Source organism: Rhinopithecus roxellana, chromosome 15, assembly GCF_007565055.1.
Source record: "Rhinopithecus roxellana isolate Shanxi Qingling chromosome 15, ASM756505v1, whole genome shotgun sequence".
NCBI lineage: Eukaryota > Metazoa > Chordata > Mammalia > Primates > Cercopithecidae > Rhinopithecus > Rhinopithecus roxellana.
Genome location: NC_044563.1, coordinates 61,577,960 through 61,605,616, shown reverse-complemented (window position 1 = coordinate 61,605,616; position 27,657 = coordinate 61,577,960). Strand labels below are relative to the sequence as shown.

Sequence of the window (27,657 nt, the reverse complement as noted above, 5' to 3'; positions counted from 1 at the left end):
CCAGTACAATGAATAGTTCTTGTAGATACCACCCTTTCTATATTAGACAATGGACAATTTGGCACAGGAAAATAAAGTATTCTCTATGAACAGAGAGATCTTTCTTTGCCCAATTAAAGTCACACAGAAAATGTAAATAAATAAATGAAGCTTTATTTTTCATAGTCATAATTGAGCTTTTACAGAATAGCTGCTTCTTCTCTCAAACAGGCAGACTCCAACCTTCTGCTGTAATCTTGGTTTGAACAAACATCTGGAAGATCTTCCTTTGTATTTCTTTGGTTTTCACAGTATAGACTATGTGGTTTAGCACAGGGGATACAACAAGGTATGCATTTGCCATGAGGGCATGAGTCAGGGGTGACAGGTGCTTTCCAAAGCGATGAATGACAGACACCTCAATGAGTGGCACATAGAAGATGAGTACAGCACAGATGTGTGAAACACAGGTGTTGAGTGCCTTCAGACAACCCTCCCTTGAGGCAATAGCCATTACTGTTTGAAGTATAAACACATAGGAGAGGAGGATGGAGAGGGAGTCAGAACCCTTGGTGAAGATGACAGCGATGAGGCCATAGAGACGGTTGACGCGGGTGCTGGCACAGGCAAGGTGCATAACGTCTTGGTGGAGGCAGAAGGAGTGAGAGAGGATGTTGGAGTGGTAGAAGGGGAGCCTCTTGATGAAGAAAGGCACAGGGAAGACAACACTGACTGCCCTTGACAAAATGACTAACCCTGTTTTGCAGACCACACCATTGGTTAGAATGGTGCTGTACCTGAGAGGGGTCCAGATTGCCACAGCCTGATCGAAGGCCATTGCCACCAGCACGCCAGACTCAATGGCTGTGAAAGTGTGGATGAAGTACATCTGAACAAGACAGGCATCAAAGGCAATGGACTTGTAGTTAAACCAGAATATGTCTAGCATAGAGGGCAAAGTACAGAGGGCAAGCCCCATGTCTGCCAAAGCCAGCATGCACAGAAAGTAGTACATAGGGATATGTAGAGATGATTCAGACGTGATGGTAGAGATTATGATGCTATTGCCAAAGAGGGCAATAACATATACAGCACCCAGCGGGAATGTCATCCGGTAATACTTTTGCTCGAGCCCTGGAATTCCAGTGAAGACAAAGTAAAGGTGTTGGAAGTGGGAGTAGTTATTATCTGCATGGTGCCAATGTGAGATAGTCATAGGAAAGGAACTAATGGGATCCTGATGAATGGCTTCCTAAAAATACAGTGACAAAGATAAATGATACATTAGACTCTTAATTCCTTGAGAGTGGAGCCATTTTTCCCCACATAACTGTGTATTTCAGGGGGTAAGGGAGGCAAAATTTAAGAGGTGACAGAATGCCTAAAATCATTACTCCAAGGTGCATCCTGTTGAGTAAGGTTCTACTGACCTAAGGGAAAATGACTCACCCAAGAATAAGTAAGTCATATTCAGCTTCAAGCAGACACTGTAGCACCAACCCATGTAGTAAAATATATTCTGCCTCTCCTGCTACTTTTTTCCTTGTTTCTAATCAATGTCTTATAAGCTATTGAGTCAGAAGCTGAGGACATAATAATTTAGCCACTATGAATATAACCGAGTCAAGATGAAATATGAATAGTTTGATTATCTACAAAAAATGCCACTCCCATTCATCACACTTCTTATGTCCAGGGCTTTCATGAAGGCAATATATCTTGTGCCGAGGGCAGGGGTGGAAATACCCCTTGCACGCACCTAGCTTCTCTTTATGCGTTCTCCTCCTTTGTTTCCCCAGAGCCTCAGAATCATTCTCAACCCAAGAACTACAGACACTTTACTCATTTAAAATTAAAAATGTTTGCCATTTCTAAATTAGTGAAATCTTAATATATGGGGAAGCAAATTATACTTGGTAAAGCAACAACAGCAATTGTTGGATAGAATAACCCATTCTGTCCAAGAGAAAGTAAAATACCCAGGACTCAATGGAAGACTTTTTCAGGATCAGAATTATCTGGCAATCTCTCGTTGCTAAGGCACAGTGATCATGTTACACCCTGATTTTCTGGATTATGGAGGCCTCCATGGAGATCTGGAAGGCACATTCATATTGCCAGAACCAGTACCTATACTAACTACCAAAGACCCTTTGATGGGGTCATTCAACTTTGGACATGGTTGACAAGGGTAGAATATACTCTCATTGAAAACCCATTAACCTTAAGACTCTCATCAGTTATCTTTATCGATTGATTGGAATCAAGTTGACTAAGAGGCAATGTAGTGTTAAGAGCATGGAATCTAGATCCACACATCCTGTATTTGGATCCCAGCTCCCCCTGATCCTCAGTAAAGCCCCTACTTATATAATGAGTGGGCAATAATAATATCTACTTCATAGGATCAGTGTGAGAATTAAAATTTAAAAGCCCTCGAAATAAAATGTGTTCTTTTATTATGATTATTTTGAACTAAAGGTTTTGTTGTTCATGTATATTCAGTATTAATATTGAATTTTTTTTCTATTTTTGTTTGTTTGCATCTTTTGACCATATTTTCTGCAGCAGAGGTGAAAACTAAGAGATTCTCCTCTATCACAAATAATCACATTTAATTCTGTATCCCTTGCATTTTTGAAATAATTTATTCTCTGCTTTACAACTATTGAGCATCTCACCTCCAGGCTATTGTACATTTCTGATTGACCCATTCTCATGATAAACTAAAAAGCATATTATAACTGTTTTTAACATCCCTAAAAATACCCTTTGAAAGATTTCTTATCAAGTTTCCTCCAAGCTTAGCCAGATTATTTTATCTATTTATATAACATAGCAATTTCCTTCCATTTCTTTTATAAAAGACAGCTGAGTTAGTTCAAGTATGTGGCCTATGAGATTGCCAATAAACATTTTTACCCACCCAAATAACTGTTGTTTTGGTTTTCTTGTCTTAGTGATTTTTTGAGAAAGCTCTTATTAATTTTGTCAAATAATTGTTATAAAGAGGAGGAATGAGGGAAAATTCTGAGAAGTGAGAAAATGGGAAAAGAAAAAATATGGTGGGAGGAAGGAAGGAGAGAAAACAAACTAAAGGATAAAAACAAAAATTCAAAGAATGGCAGAGGTAAAAATTGAACTATTTCACATTTAAGAAAGAATCTAAAACCTAGATAAAGAAAATAACTTGTCTGAGTCAACAACATGTTGACAGAAAAAAAAGAAGATAAAAAAATGGGCAGGGGTTGAAGGGAACTGCATATCCTTTTTGAGGAGAATTACAACTGTTACGGGAGCTTGGGTGCTCCATTAGAGAAGACAAAGTCAAAATTGCATCTCTTGGTCTTGCAGCAGTCCTCAGACTTTATTATTTATCTATATTGCCCAGGATCTAGCAAACAGGTAGAATTCAAATCTATCTTATGAAGATAAGGCTCTTGGACCCTAAGTTCTGCCTTTGACAATTTTTCCTAGCTTGACACTCTACTATATATACTGCCACATTTCTGGGAAAACGGGCTGTGTAAGTGTTCTGTATTTGCTCTCTAGGCTCCCACAACTTATGTGGACCCATTATAGATACTAGATTGAAGGAGCAGGGTGAAAATTAAACAAATTATAAAATCTCTTTATTATGTGAGTAGCAGCAAACAAAGAACCAAAAATAACCCTTTCATTTGCTATAAGTGTTAGAAAAACTTTCAGGTTTCCAGGCATTCTAGGACATTGTGAATAATAGTACAAGGTTGAGACTGGTCTTAAAAGAATAGTTTTACCCTTCATTATACTACTATGTAAGATGGGCAGGGTGGACCTTAAGAAACAGAAATAAAAACCCTCCTGATGTAAAGATTAATTGTAACCATCTTTCACCTGAGAGTAAAGCCACAAATTTCTTCCTTTAGGGGGAACATTCCTACACTCCAATTATTTCAAGTTCTAGATAAAAAAGTTTTTTTTAAAAGACCCAATACCTAACCAGTCTAGAATTATGCATGCCATATTCTATAGCTGACACTTACCTTCTGCCTACATTCGTTCCAGTCACAGAGAGCTTCCTACCTTCAAAGGCAATACATTCACTATAGAGGATCTGATTTCTATCTACCTCTTAGAAAAGGGTTATCTTTACACCATTAGGATAAATAAGTTGTGACTTCATATCTTTCTCTTAAACCAGATGTGAGTGAGAAAAAAGACAAGGCACAGGACTTGAGTGCTTGGATAGGGGAATGAAGAACAAAGAAGATAAGGAGAAACGGAAAGGAGTACTTGGGAGCCAGTTAGAGATTTCAGGAATGATGTCAGAACATGTTCTGTCAACAGACCAACCTTATCTTCTGATTTTACTCTCCAACTCACCTTGTTGCTGAGAGAAGCCTAGCTAGAAGATGATTCTTAAGCAGCCTGAGGTTTGCCTGGCAACACCACTGTCACTACCCCATGAGGGCTTTTATGTCCTGAGTTGCTCCAGCATTCCTCCCGTTAGTGTGTCCTAGAGAGTTTCACAGATCCACAAACAGGGTTATTCCCCAGAGACTTCCAAGACTAAGGAGGTTTCTCTAGGGCTCAAATCGCCCTTTAGAGTCTCATATCTGGGAAAGAAGATAGTATTGAGGACATTTGAGAAATGTATATGTGTGTGTGAGTGTGTGAGTGTGTGTGTTTTGGGGGGGTGGGGGGATTGTGGGAAGTTCCAGGAGCTGGTTACTGCACAATCACAGTTTCTCAGGGATATCTTAACCATTTCACTATTTCAATGCCCTGAATAAATGATAGTTATTTTTATTTTTCTCAAAACATAGGAAAACTAACAAAAAAAAAGTTCAAGGAAAAGTTACTCCATGATTTTCCCATCCAAAAATGATTGTATAGTTGAAATGGCTTCCTAATAAATGAATATTTCTGCTATTTTATCTGCATTTTTCAGCCTTCAATATCAACTTAGTCATAAGTCATGCCCTGTGCAAAAGTAAAGTAAAAAGTCTTTCAGGGAAGCATCAATCAATGCCACAATCAATCAAGAGACAATGAATATTCCACAATATTATATTACTTTCAGATGCAACTTTCCCTACCTGCCCTATGAAAAATAGTAACAGCAGCAATAATAATGGCAATAACAACATTCTATATTAATTCTACACTTTAGTAGTCATAATATTTATCACATTCATTTTATACTTTAATCATTATAATACACATAAATCCTCATAAACACAAGTAATCTTACTATGAAGTGGATATGTTATTCTCATCCTCATTGTTCAGCAAAGAAAAGAGGACATTGGAAAATGACCCAGATTCTAGATGTAATTCTAAAAATTAAACTAGAAATTGCTCTCCCCAGCCATGTGGAACTATGAGTCGATTAAACCTCTTTCCTTTATAAAAAAATAAAAATAAATAAAAAAAACTAGAAATTGCTTAGGATAGAAATAACAGCAGTGGCTTCTCAGCACACTAGGTGTATTCTGGACTTCCTGGAACTTGAAGGTCACCATGGCTAGGTAAGGAAGAAATGCTCAAATAGAATGAGGCTTATATTCCAAGCTCTCTTATTCATTTATCATTCATCTACACAATAGTCCTAGAGTAATTTAATGTTAATGCAAATCACTCTTCTAATATGATAGTCTCTCAAAATATTGAGTTCCATAACACAAAATCTATATCTACATCACATAATCAGTCTTTCAAAACTGTTTGAACTAATTAACATGGAACTGCTCTACTTGCAATGTCTTAACCTCTATATTCCACTGTTAATAATAAACGTTTCACCTTGCAACACACTTATGCCCTTATTCATGTTTTTCTTCTGTATTGACCCACAGGGGATCTAAGGAATAGAATCACTCTGATTTTACTCTAGCTGCTCAGCCAAAGTTTTATAACTTATCGAGGTGGGTCATTTTATATCACATGGAATCTGATATTTTTTAATCTTAGCTTTCTGTTATACATTGCTAGTGCAAGTATAAAACTGAACAAATGGGGCGGCGGACCAAGATGGTTGAATAGGAAGAGCTCCAGTCTCCAGCTCCCAGCACAAGCGACACAGAAGACAGGTGATTTCTGCATTTTCAACTGAGGTACTGGGTACATCTCACTAGGGAGTGCAGGACAATTGGTGCTGGTCAGCTGCTGCAGCCCGACCAGCCAAAGCTAAAGCAGGGATAGGCATCCCCTCACCTGGGAAGTGTAAGGGGGAAGGGAATCCTAGCCAGGGGAACTGAGACACACAACACCTGGAAAATCTGGTAACTCTCACCCCAATACTGTGCTTTACCAAGGGTCTTAGCAAAGGGTACACCAGGAGATTTTATCCCACACCTGGCTGTGAGGGTCCCACGCCCACAGAGCATCCCTCATTGCTAGCACAGGAGTCTGAGATCTAAGGGCAAGACAGCAGCCAGGCTGGGGGAGGGGCGCCCGCCATTGCTGAGGCTTAAGTAGGTAAACAAAGCCGCTGGAGCTCGAAGTGGGAGGAGCTCACAGAAGCTCAAAGAGGCCTGCCTGTCTCTGTAGACTCCATCTCTGGGGACAGGGCACAGCTAAACAACAACAACAACAACAACAAAGGCAGCACAAACCTCTGCAGATGCAAACGACTCTGTCTGACAGCTTTGAAGAGAGCAGTGGATCTCCCAACACAGAGGTTGAGATCTGAGAATGGACAGACTGCCTGCTCAAGTGGGTCCCTGATCCCTGAGTAGTCTAACTGGGAGACATCCCCCACCAGGGACAGACGGACACCCCACACCTCACACAGTGGAGTACACCACTCAGAGGAAGTTTCCAAAGCAAGAATCAGACAGGTACACTCGCTGTTCAGCAATATTCTATCTTCTGCAGCCTCTGCTGCTGATACCCAGACAAACAGGGTCTGGAGTGGACCTCAAGCTATCTCCAACAGACTTACAGCTGAGGGTCCTGACTGTTAGAAGGAAAATTAACAAACAGGAAGGACACCCACACCAAAGCCCCATCAGTACATCACCATCATCAAAGACTAGAGGCAGATAAAACCACAAAGATGGGGGGAAAGCAGGGCAGAAAAGCTGGAAATTCAAAAAATAAGAGCACATCTCCCCCTCCAAAGGAACGCAGCTCATCACCAGCAATGGATCAAAGCTGGACAGAGAATGACTTTGATGAGATGAGAGAAGAGGGCTTCAGTCCATCAAACTTCTCAGAGCTAAAGGAGAAATTATGTACCCAGTGCAAAGAAACTAAAAATCTTGAAAACAGAGTGGAAGAATTGATAACTAGAATAATTAATACAGAGAAGGCCATAAACGAAATGACAGAGATGAAAACCATTACATAAGAAATACGTGACAAATGCACAAGCCTCAGTAACCGACTTGATCAACTGGAAGAAAGAGTATCAGCGATTGAGAATCAAATGAATGAAATGAAGCGAGAAGAGAAATCTAAAGAAAAAAGAAGAAAAAGAAATGAACAAAGCCTGCAAGAAGTATAGGATTATGTAAAAAGACCAAATCTACGTCTGATTGGGGTGCCTGAAAGTGAGGGGGAAAATGGAACCAACTTGGAAAGCACTCTTCAGGATATCATCCAGGAGAACTTCCCCAACCTAGTAGGGCAGGCCAACATTCAAATTCAGGAAATACAGAGAGCGCCACAAAGATACTCTTCGAGAAGAGCAACTCCAAGACACATAATTGCCAGATTCACCAAAGTTGAAATGAAGGAAAAAATTGTAAGGGCAGCCAGAGAGAAAGGTCGGGTTACCCACAAAGGGAAGCCCATCAGACTAACAGCAGATCTCTCGGCAGAAACTCTACAAGCCAGAACAGAGTGAGGGCCAATATTCAACATTCTCAAAGAAAAGAATTTTCAACCCAGAATTTCATATCCAGCCAAACTAAGTTTCATAAGTGAAGGAGAAATAAAATCCTTTACAGATAAACAAATGCTTAGAGATTTTGTCACCACCAGGCCTGCCTTACAAGAGACCCTGAAGGAAGCAATAAACATGGAAAGGAACAACAGGTACCAGCCATTGCAAAAACACACCAAAATGTAAAGATCATCGAGGCTAGGAAGAAACTGCATCATCTAACGAGCAAAATAACCAGTTAATATCATAATGGCAGGATCAAGTTCACACATAACAATAGTAACCTTAAATGTAAATGGACTAAATGCTCCAATTAAAAGGCACAGACTGGCAAACTGGATAAAGAGCCAAGACCCATCAGTCTGCTGTATTCAGGAGACCCATCTCACATGCAGAGACATACATAGGCTCAAAATAAAGGGATGGAGGAAGATCTACCAAGCAAATGGAGAACAAAAAAAAAAAGCAGGGGTTGCATACTAGTCTCTGATAAAACAGACTGTAAACCATCAAAGATCAAAAGAGACAAAGAAGACCATTACATAATGGTAAAGGGATCAATTCAACAGGAAGAGCTAACTATCATAAATATATATGCACCCAATACAGGAGCACCCAGATTCATAAAGCAAGTCCTTAGAGACTTACAAAGAGACTTAGACTCCCATAAAATAATAATGGGAGACTTCAACACCCCACTGTCAACATTAGACAGATCAATGAGACAGAAAGTTAACAAGGATATCCAGGAATTGAACTCAGCTCTGCAGCAAGCAGACCTAATAGATATCTACAGAACTCTCCACCCCAAATCAACAGAATATACACTCTTCTCAGCACCACATCACACTTATTCCAAAATTTGGAAGTAAAGCACTCCTCAGCAAATGTACAAGAACAGAAAATATAACAAACTGTCTCTCAGACCACAGTGCAATCAAACTAGAACTCAGGACTAAGAAACTCAATCAAAACCACTCAACTACATGGAAACTGAATAACGTGCTCCTGAATGACTACTGTGTACATAACGAAATGAAGGAAGAAATAAAGATGTTCTTTAAAACCAATGAGAACAAAGATACAACATACCAGAATCTCTGGGACACATTTAAAGCAGTGTGTAGAGGGAAATTTATAGCACTAAATGCCCACAAGAGAAAGCTGGAAAGATCTAAAATGGACATTCTAACATCACAATTAAAAGAACTAGAGAAACAAGAGCAAACACATTCAAAAGCTAGCAGAAGGCAAGAAATAACTAAGATCAGAGCAGAACTGAAGGAGATAGAGATACAAAAAACCTTCCAAAAAAATCAATGAATCCAGGAGTTGGCTTTTTGAAAAGATCAACAAAACTGATAGACCACTAGCAAGACTAATAAAGAAGAAAAGAGAGAAGAATCAAATAGACACAATAGAAAATGATAAAGGGGATATCACCACCTACCCCACAGAAATACAAACTACCATCAGAGAATACTATAAACATCTCTACACAAATAAACTAGAAAATCTAGAAGAAATGGATAATTTCCTGGACACTTACACTCTCCCAAGACTAAACCAGGAAGAAGCTAAATCCCTGAATAGACCAATAGCAGGCTCTGAAGTTGAGGCAATAATTAATAGTCTACCAACCAAAAAAAGTCCAGGACCACACACATTCACAGTTGAATTCTACCAAAGGTACAAGGAGGAGCTGATACCATTCCTTCTGAAACTATTCCAATCAACAGAAAAAGAGGTAATCCTCCCTAACTCATTTTATGAGGCCAACATCATCCTGATACCAAAGCCTGGCAGAGACACACACAAAAAAGAGAATTTTAGACCAACATCCCTGATGAACATTGATGCAAAAATCCTCAATAAAATACTGGCAAACCAGATTCAACAGCACATCAAAAAGCTTATCCACCATGATCAAGTGGACTTCATCCCTGGGATGCAAGGCTGGTTCAACATATGCAACTCAATAAACATAATCCAGCATACAAACAGAACCAAAGACAAAAACCACGTGATTATCTCAATAGATGCAGAAAATGCCTTTGACAAAACTCAACAGCCCTCCATGCTAAAAACGCTCAATAAATTTGGTATTGATGGAACGTACCTCAAAATCATAAGAGCTATTTATGACAAACCCACAGCCAATATCATACGGAATGGGCAAAAACTGGAAGAATTCCCTTTGAAGACTGGCACAAGACAGGGATACCCTCTCTCACCACTCCTATTCAACATAGGGTTGGAAGTTCTGGCTAGGGCAATCAGGCAAGAGAAAGAAATCAAGGGTATTCAGTTAGGAAAAGAAGAAGTCAAATTGTCCCTGTTTACAGATAACATGATTGTATATTTAGAAAACCCCATTGTCTCAGCCCAAAATCTCCTTAAACTGATAAGCAACTTCAGCAAAGTCTCAGGATACAAAATTAATGTGCAAAAATCACAAGCATTCTTATACACCAGTAACAGACAAGCAGAGAGACAAATCAGGAATGAACTTCCATTCACAATTGCTTCAAAGAGAATAAAATACCTAGGAATCCAACTTACAAGGGATGTAAAGGACCTCTTCAAGGGGAACTACAAACCACTGCTCAGTGAAATCAAAGAGGACACAAACAAATGGAAGAATATACCATGCTCATGGATAGGAAGAATCAATATCGTGAAAATGGCCATACTGCCCAAGGTCATTTATACATTCAGTGCCATCTCCATCAAGCTACCAATGAGTTTCTTCACAGAATTGGAAAAAATTGCTTTAAAGTTCATATGGAACCATAAAAGAGCCCGCATTTCTAAGACAATCCTAAGTCAAAAGAACAAAGCTGGAGGCATCACGCTACCTGACTTCAAACTATACTACAAGGCTACAGTAACCAAAACAGCATGGTACTGGTACCAAAACAGAGATATAGACTAATGGAACAAAACAGAGTCCTCAGAAATAATACCACACATCTACAGCCATCTGATCTTTGACAAACCTGAGAGAAACAAGAAATGGGGAAAGGATTCCCTATTTAATAAATGGTGCTGGGAAAAACTGGCTAGCCATAAGTAGAAAGCTGAAACTGGATCCTTTCCTTACTCCTTATACGAAAATTAATTCAAGATGGATTAGAGACTTAAATGTTAGACCTAATGCCATAAAAACCCTAGAAGAAAACCTAGGGAATATCAATCAGGACATAGGCATGGGCAAGGACTTCATATCTAAAACACCAAAAGCAATGGCAACAAAAGTCAAAATTGACAAATGGGATCTAATTAAACTAAAGAGCTTCTGCACAGCAAAAGAAACTACCATCAGAATGAACAGGCAACCCACAGAGTGGGAGAAAATTTTTGCAATCTACTCATCTGACAAAGGGCTAATATCCAGAACCTACAAAGAACTCAAACAAATATACGAGAAAAAAACAAACAACCCCATCAAAAAGTGGGCAAAGGATATGAACAGACATTTCTCAAAAGAAGACATTCATACAGCCAACAGACACATGAAAAAATGTTCATCATCACTGAGCCATCAGAGATGGCCATCAGAGAAATGCAAATCAAAACCACAATGAGATACCATCTCACACCAGTTAGAATGGCAATCATTAAAAAGTCAGGAAAGAACAGGTGCTGGAGAGGATGTGGAGAAATAGGAACACTTTTACACTGTTGGTGGGATTGTAAACTAGTTCAACCATTATGGAAAACAGTATGGCAATTCCTCAAGGATCTAGAACTAGAAGTATCATATGACCCAGCCATCCCATTACTGGGTATATACCCAAAGGATTATAAATCATGCTGCTATAAAGACACATGCACACGTATGTTCATTGAGGCACTATTCACAATAGCAAAGACTTGGAATCAACCCAAATGTCCATCAGTGACAGACTGGATTAAGAAAATGTGGCACATATACACCATGGAACACTATGCGGCCATAAAAAAGGATGACTTTGTGTCCTTTGTAGGGACATGGATGCAGATGGAAACCATCATTCTCAACAAACTATCGCAAGAACAGAAAACCAAACACCGCATGTTCTCACTTACAGGTGGAAACTGAACAATGAGATCACTTGGACTTGGGAAGGGTAACATCACACACCAGGGCCTATCATGGGGAGGGGGGAGGGGGGAGGGACTGCACTGGGAGTTATACCTGATGTAAATGATGAGTTGATGGGTGCTGACGGGTTGATGGGTGCAGCACACCAACATGGCACAAGTATACATATGTAACAAACCTGTACATTATGCACATATACCCTAGAACTTAAAGTACAATAATAATAAAATAATTTAAAAAAGAAAACTGAACAAATGTCATTATATCTTTTTTTAAAACATCTTGACAACTGAAAATGGCTAGAAGATACTGACTGTGCAATATGTTAGATTTTATGGCCCAGAAAAATTAAGGGAATCTGTCTGTAGCTAATTAATTTGATTTTCTTTGGTTGGATACTTACCTCATTCCTATCAAAAGCAATGTCTAATATTCACCACATATTTGAAATCCCCCAACTCAGTCTTTATCCCATCACTTTCCATAGAAAAACCTTCACTCATTCAAAAGTTTTGTGATGATTGGATCTAATCTCTTTCACTTGGGCCCCTCTCTTATCTACTTACTGAAGTATGTTCCCCCGATCCTTACCTTTCCAGCATTTAAGTAAATTCCCTCTTCTTAGATTGAGTAAAAGTTAGGAAGGGGTAGCTTGAGGGAATGTTTTGGGTTGATGGAACACTTGGTATCTGGATTAGGGTGGTGGATAGTCACCAACAGAACCAGGCAACCCCAGATCCATTATCTTATTCTATATTTTTGGCTTATCCTGAATGTCATATGTGTAGGCTAAAACAACTCCATCTTGGATGCTAATCTGCCATGTCGACTTCTGATTAAACCCCATTCTGGGAATGCCTGTAAGATTTCTAATTTTACATTCTTACCATATATCCTGCCCCTAGGCAAATATCTTCTGAACTATGTGTAGTCTTTCCGTATGTTATGTAAGTCCTGGGTCTGAAGAGTAACAGTCTGGGAATCAACCATCTCAAGATATGGCGTCTGTTCTAAAGTCCCTATTAAATCTTTCTTTCTGAGGACATAGATTTGTCAGCCTCTTTTTTTTTTTTTTTTTTTTTTTTTTTTGACAGAGTCACCCTCTTTCTTCAGCCTCTCAGCTTCCCAGCATTTCGTAGTAGGTTTGCATAACCTGCTCACCACAGAACATCATATACATGGAATTACACTGTATGTCACCTTTTGAACTTCAATTCTTTCACTTAACACAATAATCTGAGATTTATTTATGTTATTGCTGAAGTGTTGCATTGCATGAATGTACGATTTTTTCTTATTGTTGAGTTTATAAGGTTATTACTTTATCATATTTTCTATATAAAACACATTTTTTGTGTATCTATTTTGCAAACATCTTCCTTAGTCTGTGTCTTGCTTTTTCATTCTCTTCAAAGTGTCTATCTTTAAACTGTTTTTTAAAAAGATGATGATATCCAATTTATCTTTTTTAAGCCTTTAGGGGTGTGCTGTTGGAGATTAATTTTAAAACATTTGCATAAAGAGTCGTCAAAGATTTTCTCTTGTGTTGTCTTCTAGAGGTTTTATAGTGTTAGGATTTACATTTAGGTTTATCATGATTTTCTAGTTGACTTTTGTATAAAGTGTGAAATATAGGTTAACTTTCTTTAAAATATTCAATTGTTTCAGCACAATTTGTTGAACAAGCTGTGCTTTCTCCGTAATGTCCTTTTTTCCTTTGTCAAAAATCAATTGACCATATTTCTGAGGCTATTTCTAGATTATGTATTTGGTTTCACTGATCTATGTGTCTCTTTTCCAAAAATCATATTCTCCTGATTATTGTCACTTTGTGGAAGTTCTAGAACTCAAGTACTATAAAACTACCAGCTTGGCTATTTTTTTCAAAAAATCACTTTTATATTAGTGTCACTGACTGAACTTCCAGTACAACATTGTATAAGAGTAGTAAGAGGCTAATAGCCTTGTTTTGTTTCCCTGATATTAGAGAAAAAGCATCTGCTCTTTCATCAAGTATGATGTCAGCTAGAAGACCTTTTGTACATGCCTTTTGTAATGGGATGGAAGTTCCTCCTTGCATTGCTAATTTGCTGAGAGTTTTTTCCATTAATGGATGTTAAGCATGGTAAAGTGCTTGCTTCTCAGTATATGGAGATAATCTGTGATTTTTCATTTCTGGTTGTTAATAGATTGTATAATATTTGTATGTTGAGTCAGCCTGTATTTCCACAATAACACCAAGTGGTCATATTATATCTTTTAAATATGTTCCTGGATTGGATTTGCTAGTAGTTTGATATGTGTCTATGTCTTGAGTGATATTGTGATATTGATCTGTAGGGGTGTGTGTGTGTGCACTCACGCATACGTGTTTTCATGAAATGTCTTTGTATTCTTTTGGTATAAAAGTAACATTATGGGGCCGGGTGTGGTAGCTCATGCCTGTAATCCCAGCACTTTGGGAGGCTGGGGCTGGCGGATCACCTGAGGTCAGGAATTCGAGACCAACCTGGCCAGTGTGGTAAAACTCCATCTCTACTAAAAACACAAAAATATTACCCAGGCTACTGGTGGTGGTGTGTGCCTGTAATCCCAGATACTCGAGAAGTTGAGCATGAGAATTGCTTGAACACAGGAGGCAAAGGTTGCAGCGAGTTGAGATTGCACCACTGCACTCCAGCCTGGGTGACAGAGCGAGACTCTATCTCAATAATAATAATAATAATACTAGGTCGGTGCAAAAGTAATTGTGGTTTTTGCCATTAAAAGTAATGGAATTTGTCCCTTTTATTTAACTTGTTGAATTTGGGAATATAGAATTGTTTGTAGTATTGCTATCTGTTTAATAAATCTGTTAAATAAATGTCTCTATAGAGATATTCCATCTTTTACTTCTAATATTAATACTTTATGCTTTCGCATTTTGTCAGTCTGGTTAGGTGAATGTGGTAGACAGATTTTAAAATACTTCACCAAGTGTTACACTCATTACGATTTTATGTTATATAATATAAAGGTGATTATCCAGGAAAGTTTAATCACTTGAGGAAAAGAGAAAAAAAAAAAAAAAAAAAAACAGAGAGATACTTTTTTTCCTGCCAGTAGAAGAAGAGGAAGTCAGAGATGTTTGAAGTATATGAAGAATTTAACATGCCATTTATGGTTTTGAAGATGGGAGAGACCATATTTACAGGAACTGAGCAGCTTCTATGGTGTGAAAGTGACCTCCAGCCAACTGCCAGTAATAAACAAGGACCTATAAAGGAAAGGAACTGAATTCTGCCAACAAACTGAAGGAGCTTGGAAATGGTTTCTTCCCAAAGAGTCTCAGGTCAAAGTCCAGCCCAGCTGCCACCTGGATTTTTCACTCTAAGACCCTGAGCAAAGAACCTGTTTGAGGCACCCAGACCTCTGACCTATAGAACTTCAGTTAATACTGGATATGTTTTAAGCTACTATGTTTCTGATAATTTGTTACACAGTATTATTGAAAACTCATATGAGGAATGTCAATTCTGTTGATCTTCTAAAAAAGGTTTTGGTTTATTGATTTTCTTTGCTGTTTTTCTGTTTCAATTTCAATATTTTATTCTCTGATCTTTATTAATTCTTGCTTTCTGATTACTCTGTTTTTTGTTTGTTTGTTTGTTCGTTTCTTTCTTTTTTTGAGACGGAGTTTTGCTCTTCTCGCCCAGGCTGGAGGGCAATGGCACGATCTCTGCTCACTGCAACCTCCGCCTCCCGGGTTCAAGCGATTCTCGTGCCTCAGCCTCCCAAGTAGTTGGGTCTACAGGTGCATGCCACCACACCTGGCTATTTTATTTTATTATTTTTAGCATAGATGGGGTTTCACTATGTTGGCCAGGCTGGTCTCGAACTCCTGACCTCATGATCTGCCCGTCTCAGCCTGTCAAAGTGCTGGGATTACAGGCATGAGCCACCACCGCCGGCCTGCTTTGGTTTTAATTTGTTTTTACTTTCTAATTCGTTAAGATTGAAGCTTAAAATATGAATTTAAGACTTTTTTTTCTATTCCCATCTAAGGCCTCAATGCCATAAATTTTCCTCTCAGCACTGTTTTATTGAGGTACCGCAGATTTTGATATACAGACTTCTTATTTTCATTAATTTTAATATTTTCTAATTTACTTTAGTTATATGTAATATTTTTAAAAATATTTGGGTATGTTAGATATCTTTCTATGATTTCTAATTTAATTCCTGTATGTTAGGGGGAAATAACACTGAAAAGAAAGACTGGAAGCGTTTTTTAATTCATTTTAACACATAAAATGGCATTGTTTTAATCATCTTCTAGGTATTTTGATCAATGTAATGATTTATTAGTCTATAAATATTATCATTTCAACAATATGTGAAAATAAGTCCCTGTCCTTAGCAGAAATCATATTTTTCACAATTTCACCATAATCTGAATTTATACTTATCTCTAATTGTCCAGCATAGGTGATAAAGTATTTATTAATTAACCGAATATCAGATGTTCTATTGACGAAGAGGAAAGGAGATATATCTAAAAGTAACTTCTTATGCCCCAAGAAGATTAAGGTGTACCAGTGTTAGAGTCATACAGGATTGAGAAAGACAACAAAATGTGTAGAAAACAGGAGTATCCCCATTTGAAAGGGCTTCAGGGAAGGTATCACAATTTGATGACACCATGTTTTAGTTAGGGCAAGCGGTGAAAGGCCCATAAGGACAGGAAAAAAACAACAAAAATTGTTAACTGAGAAGCAGTGGGGTTTCAGAGGATAGAGTGGGAATATTTGGAGAGAGGAAACAAAGATGAGATTATAGAAGGACAATAATGTAAAGATGAAATGGTGATGCAGTTAATATAAATGAACAGAGTTTGACTGGAGGCTTAATACAAAGATCCTGGTACATGGTGATTTTAGCTGATAAAATATTGCTAGACAATGAAAGACCAAAGTCCTGGGGTGGATAGGTACACTTAAGTCTTTTTTTAATTAAGCTTCAACATAATGTGGTGGTTGTTAGGATTGTCATCATCCTGAAGAGAATCTGTGGCAGTCCCAGGGATTGTTCAAGACACTTGAAACACAAGTCTCAGTAAGTGACAAGAGATCTTCTGAGATCTAAATTTATTAAGTGAGGATCTAAATACAGTATGAGGCCTAAATGAGCATGAAAGTTTGCACAGGAGAAAGCAGCAGGAAGTGAGATCCTATTGCTTTGTTCTGCTGCGTGGATTTGAGGAAATATAGTGAGGAACAAGAAGAGAAAAGGATGTCTTCACTCTCTAACTTATATTAACAGTCATAGTAGCAGGAATAACTCTTCATAAAAATCACCACGATTTTTCTCCTTGACTGAAAAAGTGACCCTCTTTTTTATCCCATAAGACAGGCTCCAGTTTCCATCATTTCACTGCAGCACATTATTTTATATATTTTCTTTTTGTGATTATCTCTGCTATATTATGTATTTGCAAATATCTGAACATGAGACATGCAACCCCTAGAAGAAGATATCTGTTTTTCACTTCAGGAAGCACCAAATTATTACACATACTTTGTAGATATCAGACCAAAGTCTACTTGACCCACAGAGTTCTATTCAACAAATCCAAAAACACGTCATCATGTTCCCATACCCATTCTTGAATTAGGGAGAGATGAGAAAAACAGTATTTCTATAAAGGAGATAAGAAATAGTTAAAACTCTCAAAAAAAATAGAGTATTTTACCATATAATTGTCTTTGAATACAATCTGTAGATATTCATAAAATGAAAATACTATGAGGTTTTATGTAGAAGTTAGATGCTTCTCAGAAAAAGTGAGAAATAAACGGGTTTGGTGGAAGTATAGAATTAGTATATGAGTTAATATAAACATTGTAGGAGAGTTTTATTATTTCTATGTAGGCACAAACGCAAGTATAAGATTTATTCATCTGAAGTCAGACGAGGTCATTAGTATTACTGGGTTAGGATCCATGTAGGTAAAAATGAAAGAGAATTTCAAGATAGAGAGTGGCAATAGGCAGTTGGTGATCTTGAATGCCAAAGCAAGCGTGTTTTATTACAGAAATAGATAGCAGACATGGATATGAACTGATAGGTTACAATCGCATTGGAGAGAACTAATTTGACTATACAAAAAACCCGATATAATTCTACTTTTAAAATTCTTTTTGCATCTACTTGTTCCTTTACATCATCAATCCAAAAGGCCAAGACCAAATACTCATCATCTACTATACACACAATTACATTAAACTTCTGTGTCTGTGTTGCTAGTCTCTGCCCTGCCAATCCAGTTTACTCTCAGTTGTTACATCCATCTTTCCAGGACATACCTGTCACCAATCATCCATAAATCCTAAACAGCAACTGAGCTACAACTATGTTAAAGGCACTGTGCTAGGTATATTGGAAAATACAAAATAATAATAATAATTAATAAAACACCATGAGATAGAATAATGTCAGCAAGATGGCAGAGTAGAAAGCTCCAAGCCCTCCTTTTCCCATAGAAACACTGAGATAACAATATGTGAGTGAGAATTCCTCTGTGAGAACTCTAGAAACAAGTTGAAAACTACAGAACTCAGGCCAATGTAAAATCAAGAAAGAATTTTAGCAAAAGGGGTAGACAAATTTGTGGCATTAGCCCTCTTGTTTGTACTCCTCTATCTACCCAGAATAGCATGTAACTGGGAAGAATCCTCCCATCCCTAGGCTTCTTCCTTGCGATGGAAACAAAAGACTGTTCAATTATCTGGTTTGTCTAGAGGCTCCTATGGTGACTAGTGACTAGTTTCTGTCTCACCTGACTTGCAGCACACTGATCAGTGGCAGAGTTTGCAAGCATTTGGAAACATAAGTAAGCACTGCAACACATTAGAGCTGCAATTCTGTAGGCAGATAGCAGGGAGAACAAGAGATCAGAAAAGGAGATATTCTAGAACCTCTAGTCTGGCTGATTAGTGAAGATCTTTTTCTGCAAAGTCAGCATAAAAGATGGGAAAAGTAGGTTATTATTTCAAATGCTCAAATCCCTGCAAAAGATTACAAGGCATACAAAGAAAGAAAAAAAATAAGCCAATCAAAGAAACAAAACAAAACTCTAGAAACTGACCCTAAAGAAATGCAAATCTATAAGCTCCCTGATGAAAAATTTAAAACAACTGTCATGAGTATGCTCAATGAGCTAAAAAAAAAAAAAATAGACAACTAAACAAAATTTAAAAAGTGATATTTGAACAAAATAGAATATCAACATAAAAATATAAACTACAAAAAAAAAAGACCAAAACAGATTCTATAACCAAATTCAAAAAGTTACTAGAGAGATTCAACAACAAACTTGGTCAGATAGAGGAACAAATCAGAAAACTTGAATATTAATCATTAATATCAATAAGTTAGTAGTAAGAAGGAAAAGAATGAAGAAAAGTAGAAAAAATCTAAGTGACTTATGTGATACTATCAAGTGTACTACCAGGGTACAAATACACACTGTGGTAATCCAAGAGTACAGAGAGAAAATGGAAGAGAGGTTATTTAAAGAAGTAATGGCCAAAATCTTTCCAAATATTAGTGAGGGAAAAGGGCATAAAATTTCAAGAAGCTCAATATCAATTAAGATAAATCCAAAGAGAACCATACAGAGACACATTCTAATAAAAACGTGTAAAGTTAAAAATGAAAAGGAAATCTTAAAAACAGCAAGAGAAAAGCAACTAATCACATACAAGAGAGCTTTCATATTATTATCGGAGAATTTCTCAGCAGAAACCTTGCAGGCCAGAAGGGAGTGGAATCATATATTCAAGGAAAGAAAAGAAAGAAAAGAAAGGAAGGGAGGGAGGGAGGGAGGGAAGGAGGAAAACTGTCAAGTAAAAATGCTGTTTTGAAAAAAATTGTACTCCAAATATGAAAAGTATTTCCCAGATAAACAAACACTGAGAAAGCTCCTTACCCTAGACCTGCTTCGCAAGAAATGCTAAAGACAGTTCCTCAAGATGAAATGAAAGGATACCAGATATTAAGCCAAAGTCAAACACAAATATGAGGTTTTACAATAAAAAGTAAATACACACAAATATAATACCTTGGATTATTGTAATTGTTGTACATATAAGTTAAATAAAAATACATAAAAGAACTTTAAAATCTATTTTAATGGGCATACAAAATATACAGAGGTATAATAAGTGACACCAATCACATAAAGTGGGGAGTGGAGTTATAAAGGAGTTGAGTTTTTGTATGTCATTGTAGTTGTTATCATTTAAAAATAAAATGCTATAACTTTAATATGTTTTATGTAATTGCAATGGTAACCACAAAGAAAATATCTGTAGATATTTTCACACGAACGAAAATGAGAAAAGAATCAAAGATGTCACTACAAAAAAGGTCAATGAAACACAAAGGAAGGCAGCAAGATAGGAAAGAAGGGACATAAAAGCTGCAAGACATATACTAAATAATTAACAAAATGACAGTAATAAGTATTTTTCTATTAATAATTAAATGTAAATGGATTAAGCTCTCCAATCAAAAAACATAGGTTGGCTGAATGGATAAAACAGGATCCAACTATATACTGTCTAAGAGAAACTAACTTTAGATCTAAGGACAAACAGTCGGAAATTAAAGGGTTGGCAAAAGAGTATCCATGCAAGTGGTAACCAAAATGGAAACAGGGACATCTATGCTATTATCAGACAAAATAGATTGAACCTTAAACATATACTTGAATAAACACGTCTTCAAATAAATGACCAACAAGAATATAAAGATATGCTCGACATCACTAACCATAAGAGAAGTGCAAATCAAAACCACAATGAGATATTTCCTCATGTCGATTAGATGACTACAGTTAAAAAAAAAAAAAAAAAAAACCAGGACCTAACAAGTGTTGACAAGGATGTGGAGAAATTGAAACCCTTGGACACTATTGATAGAGTATAATTGGTGCAACTGATATGAAAAATAGGATTAAGTTTCCTCAAAAACTTAAAAATATAATTACTATATGATCCACCAATCCCATAGCTGGGTTTATATCCAAAAGAATTGAAAGAGGGTCTCAAAGAGATATTTGCATACACACGTTTATAGCAGCATTATGCACAATAGCCAAGAGGTGGGAGCAACACAAATTTCCATCAACAAGTAAATGGATGAACAGAATCTGGTATATACATGGAAAATTACTCACCCTTAAAAATAAACAAGTCATGTCACATACTATGACATGAGTGAACTTTGAGGACGTAATGCTAAGTGAAATAGGCTGGTTACACAAAGGCAAATAAGGTGTTATTCCACTTATATAAAGTATCTGAATTAGTCAAATTCATAGAAAGAGAAAACAGAACAGAGGTTAACAGAAGCTATGGGCAGGTGGAAACAGGGAGCTGTGGTTTCACGAGCGTAGAGTTGGATTTGCAAGATGAAAAAGTTTTGGAGTTCAGTTTCATAACAATGTTAATATATGTGTCACTGCTAAACTGTACAATTAAAAATGGTTAAGATAGTACATTTTATTTGATGCACTTTTTAATCGTGATTTTTAAAATCCTATGAAAGATTTGGAGAATAAATAAGACAAATATTAAAATAACCACAATAAATGTTCAAGGTGTTATAGGCTCTTCAAGGTGTTATGAGGAGATTAGACAAAAGATTGGCTATTTGAAATTAGGAGAATCATTGTTAACTGGTAGAGGACAGGGAAGACTGAGGAAATGTAATGTAACAAGCAAAATTTAAATGGAGACTTAGAACATCACTAGGATTTTAGATTAATGACCTACTAGAATACTTCAGGTGGAACAAAGAGCTTACATGGAAGTATGCAAGTGAGAAGGCATATGGCATTTTTAGGGGAAAACACTGTAGACCTGCATGGCTGGTTAACAGGATGAGAGAGGGATAGTGGTAAAAGTGGAAATATTGGAACTAGAGTATTAGGGATGTGGACTACCATAAGAATTTGAATTTTATTCAAGGGGCAGAGAATGAACAATGAAAAACTTCTGCGGGAGAAAATGAAATGATTAGAGATATTCTTTAGAAGAAGAGGAAGTGATGAAGAACAGAAAACAAAACAAGGCTAATGCATTATAAATGAGGGTGAAGGCAATAGAGTAGAACAAGCTGGGCTACCAATAACATCACAGAGACACAGCAGAACTCAGTAAATGTGTAGTGATTCATGAGAGAATATTAGAGTAATTTTAAATGTTCTGCCCTGATGGTATAGAGGGATGGTAGTACCACACACAAATGCAGAAACATAGTTTGCTTTGAGAGGCATATGGAGTCACTTTTCCTCCACTTTTAACTCTTTGAAAAGTTTCCCTTGAGTGGCCCCCTAGTTTCCATTTTTGTCTGCCAAAGTCCATTCTTACTCTACATGGCAGGTGGAGGGAACTTTCTAAAATTACAAATCACACTTTTATACTCTTCGGCTTTTTAACACATCCCAATGTTTTCCCATGCACTTAGAATTAACATTTCTAACCAAGCCTGATGGCACTATAAGGCATAGTCCTGCAAATGTCTCCAAAGACTTCTTGTAACCTTTCCCTTCTTCTTGTGATTCCAAGTACACTGGCTACTTTCTTCTAGGAAATGCCAAACTGAGTCTTGCCTCCCTGCCTTACTACTGCCCTGGAACACGTTTTCTCCATATCTCCTCATGGTTAGCTCATTATCAGCATTGAGCTCTCAGCTTAAATATTACTTCTTCTACCTTTTCTGCAGAATTCAGTCCTCTTTATTTATTACCCTATGACCCTTTTCTGTTTGTTTTATAGACTTTATGTAGAGTCATCTGGAATTATCATAACTGTTTAGTCCTTTCTTTTCTGCCACTTCTTACTGAAATGTAAAATCCATAAAAGTAGTCTTATCTCGCTTGTTTACTACTGCAGCCTAGAACAATACCTGGCACATGTCAGGTGCTCAAAATGATTTGTTGAGGGAAAGCCATTTTACCCATCAAAGGGGTAACATGGAAAACTGGTAACAACATGCAAAGACTGTAAATAATAGGAGTTAGGCATTGTGCTGGACACTTTGCTCTCATTCCATCTCTTTTTACTGATTAGGAAACTGAAGCTCAGTTATGTGAAGTAACTGGTCCACAGCCTTACAGGGACAAAGTGACAAAGTAAAGATTTTCCCCAAGATTAGTCTAAATCTGAATAGTACAGCAACATACTGTGGCCTCCTGAAACATAACGTCAAATAACACATGCCTTAATCTGCAGAAAGGAGGGACCTAGAGATGGTTTAATTCTGTCCCTCCCTCTAATATATTAGGATAGACTTATTTGTCACATTAATAAATCACCACCTTGGATGCCAAGGACATCATAGTGCAGATAGATAAGAGGTTCTTTCTACTGTTTAGGGATTAGAGGAGAGATGGCTTTGGACCCCTGGGTGATGAAGGGATAGGAAATGGTACATTGAACACAACAGAGAGCCTAAGACAGACCCTGGATATGGGATTGTGGAGGTAGCAAAAGCCAATGTAATCAGTGTCTCCTGCTCCATTCACCATGGGGTTAAATTTCAGTTAATAAGTTTGAGGGCAGCCTCTAGGTCCAATAGATCACACCAGCTGGAATTTGGAGGAGAGATGCAGTAGCCTGAGTCCAGGAGAAGTCTGTCTGGACCCTGGGGATAGAAAGATTAATGCACCATCTCCTGAAAGGGAGTATAGAAGTGACAGGGATGAACCAAGATAAATCCATGATCTGGGATCTGTTTACTCAGGTCTGCTGCAGGGATTACCTAAGCAAAAGCACCCCAGAAGGGCCTGAAGGAGGGGAGGAGCAGTGGATGGCATGACACACAGTGAGAGCCCAAGCTGTTTACAGAGATTTGGCTGATTATGTCCAAGGTGTGACAGAAAAGCCACAAGCTGGGATGGGTCGTGGGGGTGTCTGGTGATACCTGATCCATAAGAAAACAAGGCATTTATTAAGAATAAGAAAAGGCAGGGGAAATGAGAAAATACGAAGTACAGGGAAGAGAGACGAAAAAGGGAAATCAAAATGACTAGGCCAGAGGAGTGAGGGTGTCCAGTCGAACTAGCTTATATATTTCAGCGACATCTGGCTTTATAAGTGACAGTGTGCCCATGGCCAGATATGGAGATCAAACCATACCAAGGATAAGAGCTCATTCTGTAGCCCAGGTAGTCTTTGAGTGGATTCTGGCCTTACTTTGAGGGTGCAAAACAAAGTGATCCTTGCAGAGATAAAACCTGTGGCTTTAGTGCTATAAACACCATGTGGTAGTCCCACTAAGCTAATGGCAATTAGTCAAAACAAAGACAACCATCAAAACCAGAATGAGTCCCAGACGACTGATCCAGGAGCACTCTCTGGAGCTAATTATCTACTCTCTGAAAAAAATGCCAGGAAGGGGTTGTGGTAAATGCTCCAAAATAGACAGGTCAGGGTAAGACAGAGCATCAGGGCCTAGCAGGTCTATGAGCTTAGGGCTAGTGTGCGCAGAGGGGGATCTGTTTGATAGGCTATAAGATCAAGACTGGATGTTAGGGATAGAGAGATTTTTTTCATTCCTGCTACAGTTCAAAGGTCATCATGGTTCTTCTATTGGGCAGAGCAACAGGTTTTTAACTATTATCTTTGAGCCTCCCCATGGGGCTCTGGCAAAGCAAGGCTGGACACCTGTCCTTACCCTCCCTGTACCCCACACCCCACCCACTTTCCTAGATATGGTACAACCAGAGAAACATAAAGATACAGCCCAGGCGGTTCACCACAACACCAGTGTGTGAGGTTCGCTGGGAGAAACCAGGTGTGGTGAGTGAACTGCACAGTGGGAGAAACAAGTGTGGGAAGGAAAGTCTGACTAGGAGTGAGAGTGAGAAAATAATCAGGGAGAGGGTAGGAAGTAAGCAGATGAAGCAAGAAAGAGAGGGAAGGGGGAGAGAAAAGAGTGTGGGTGCCCCTGTTTCTGAGCCTAGAAGGAAAGAAAGAAGGCAGTGAAAATAATTTGACACCTCTTAAAAACTTAAATCAATTTCTGAGAAGTTGAGAAGTTGACTGAGAAATTATGATGGAGAAGGTGGAGCAATAAGAAAAGCACAGCGCCGGTTGCAGAGAGGAGGGAGATACAACTTCTGAATCAAGGCAACAAGAGAAAGTTTTGTTTAAGCGGGATTTTCAAAACAACTCATAGAATTCACGAAACTTATTTCAAGTATGATGGATAGATGTTGCTGTGTAAATGAAAAAATATAAAATATAAAGATAGTCTTTGTCTTTAAATAGCTCACATAGTAGTAGGAAGGCATGGAAGGAGTTGCAATAGTGAGTAGGTTATGCTATATAAATGTGTGGAGGCTACATACAGAGGCTGTGCAATTGGAAGCAATTCATTTGAAGGAAAGTAACATATCACAAGGCCTATGGGGACTGGTAGCATATACCTACAGTAAGGATGAATTTGTTCCTGAAATAGAAAATAGAGAGAAGACAGACATAACTGCAGGTGCAAAGGCAAGAGTTACGAAGCAGCAGTATTTGGAAAGGGGTGAAAAATCGAAGACAACTAGAGATAAATGACCCTATAATATCATACTTTAGAACTAGAAAGTTGGAGCAGACTTTTCTGACCAAACATCGCTGAAATATGTCTCAAAAATTGTATAAATTGTTCTAAACTTACTGGTGGCCAAAAGTCCTGGATGGAGGAACTTGGGGAAACTTGAAAATTCAACGGCGCTATTTTCTATGCCTTACATATGGTCTGATTTTCTACCTACCTTGCTCCAGTGATAATCTGCTGTGATCCTCATTCCACAATTCTTCAGGGCAAAGCTGAATCCTGTGGGAATCCCCAGTGAAGACATAGCATGAGAAATAATCTGAATACACGGAGCAGCAGAACTGATTGCTTTGCCTTGTATTTCAAATACCCACTAAGATTTAAAACCGAGAATATGGGAAGTTATTATCTAAATTTAAGACCTATTACCTAAATCATTTCTCTTCCCATATTGTTTTCTTTCTCAACCCCAGCTGCTATGCTTGCGTTTCTTTTGTGGTTTTTTTGGGGGGGTGGGGGAGTCCCCTATATACATAGGTCTCATATCTATATTTCATGATGTACCTAATTTGATCTTTTACTTTGTTAGTTAATTTATCTATGGGATATATCATGTCTTCAGCAGATTCCTTGGTGTTGAGCACTGAAGATATCTCTCTTAGTACATTCAGGGTTAATACAGAGACAAAGCAGCATCCAGGATATGGAGGGGCAATCATTGCCATGGTAACAAGTCCACTCTGCTAGACCTTTCTTCCTTCTGTGGTTTATCCCCTATGGCACAACTGGAGAATTGATGCTATAAATTTTCTCATATTGTCCACTTCTTGAAGCCATTATAACACTGTAGCAATTTTCTGCAACCAAAGACTCTGTCTGACCCATCCTCTTCCATGCTGGTCTGGTAAGTACCAGGGAGAATTTTTAAGAGAACTCTGATAGCCAGGACGGAGTCTGGACACAAGTGTAAAGTGAGCAAATTTGTCCATAATGTCTGCCATCTCTATGTGGCTACACAGGTCTCTCCTTTACACCAGCATCGAATCACCTTTATACCTAAATATCCTATGTTCCATCCCTTTAGTCATGTTAATAGGAACTAATCTGGTAATGAATACAACTTTTGTCCTTTCCCAGAAAACATTGTTCAATATTTGTAAGTGTCTTATAGTGACCACTTGTGATTTTGAATCCTTAAAATTAGGTCTAGAGAAAGAAATATTCAGTAAGAGAAAGAGTTACTTGTATTTGTGGCAATCTATCAAACATTAGAAGTAAAATAAGAATGATCTGACAGTGTGTGTGATGTGATCACAAGAAATGTGTTTATGATCTTCTGCATTTGTAATGCATATAAATGCAGGTATGTGTGCTGCATATTGAAAGGATGTTTGTGAATCTCTGACGAATATGTTTGTATGTGAAGAGATAGAAGTTACTCACTGTCTTTAGATGTGTGTTTATGGAAAAACGATTGAGTCTTGTTTTTACCAGCTTTGATTGTTTGAGGTGACAAGAGATTGGTTGACAGTACTTGCCACTCAGGATTTATAGAGATGAATACATATATCATATCATATATATGCATGTATGTATAACATCATATATACATGTACAGGTACTTTCATTATCACATGCCATTTCATGTGAGTATATGCATATATAGACTATATATACAGAGGTGATTCTTAGAGAATAGATATTTATTTGTGTATTTATGCATCCTTGCATGTGTATATGTACTTTGTTTGAATGCCTATTAATTTGGTATGGATCTGCCTCAAAAATATTTCCTTCTGAATTTAAACATTTTTTATATGTGTGTATGAGTGTACATGTGTTTCTGTGTATTAATTTGGATGGGTGTGTGCATGTATATATGTCTCTTATGTGACGTTATAGACATTGCTTACTAAACATGAGTATCCTTCATGTGTGAATAGCATACATGAGGAAAGATGTATGTGATTCCAGTATGCTAGTTAGGTGTGTATAAGAGGGTTTTCAAAATTCTGCGATGAAGGAGGCCTGTTAAATGCAAAGTTCGTGTGTGGTGGCTTAACTGCCCCCACAAAAGCCACCTGTCTCAAACCTTTTCTACTTTAGCTTCTGTGAAAAACAC

General features: G+C 37.8%; 1 protein-coding gene across 1 annotated transcript; it reads right to left on the bottom strand.

The window, feature by feature from the left end:
- Positions 1-202: 202 nt before the first annotated feature.
- Positions 203-26,260, bottom strand: LOC104678214 (olfactory receptor 51H1-like). The gene is made up of 3 exons (XM_010383450.1): positions 26,117-26,260; positions 25,753-25,908; positions 203-1,231 (listed from the first exon to the last, which is right to left on the bottom strand). Exons 1-3 carry the CDS (start codon positions 26,258-26,260, stop codon positions 203-205), a joined length of 1,329 nt encoding a protein of 442 aa, XP_010381752.1.
- Positions 26,261-27,657: the final 1,397 nt, after the last annotated feature.

What these genes read in the sequence shown, in the direction of transcription:
- LOC104678214 (XM_010383450.1), bottom strand. Translation starts at nt 26,260, where the DNA reads ATGGCAATGATTGCCCCTCCATATCCTGGATGCTGCTTTGTCTCTGTA. An exon ending in TAGATAAATTAACTAACAAA is followed by an intron (nt 25,909 to 26,116) that starts GTAAAAGATCAA and finishes TTTAAATCTTAG; the next exon opens with TGGGTATTTGAAATACAAGG. An exon ending in CAGATTATCACTGGAGCAAG is followed by an intron (nt 1,232 to 25,752) that starts GTAGGTAGAAAA and finishes CTGTATTTTTAG; the next exon opens with GAAGCCATTCATCAGGATCC.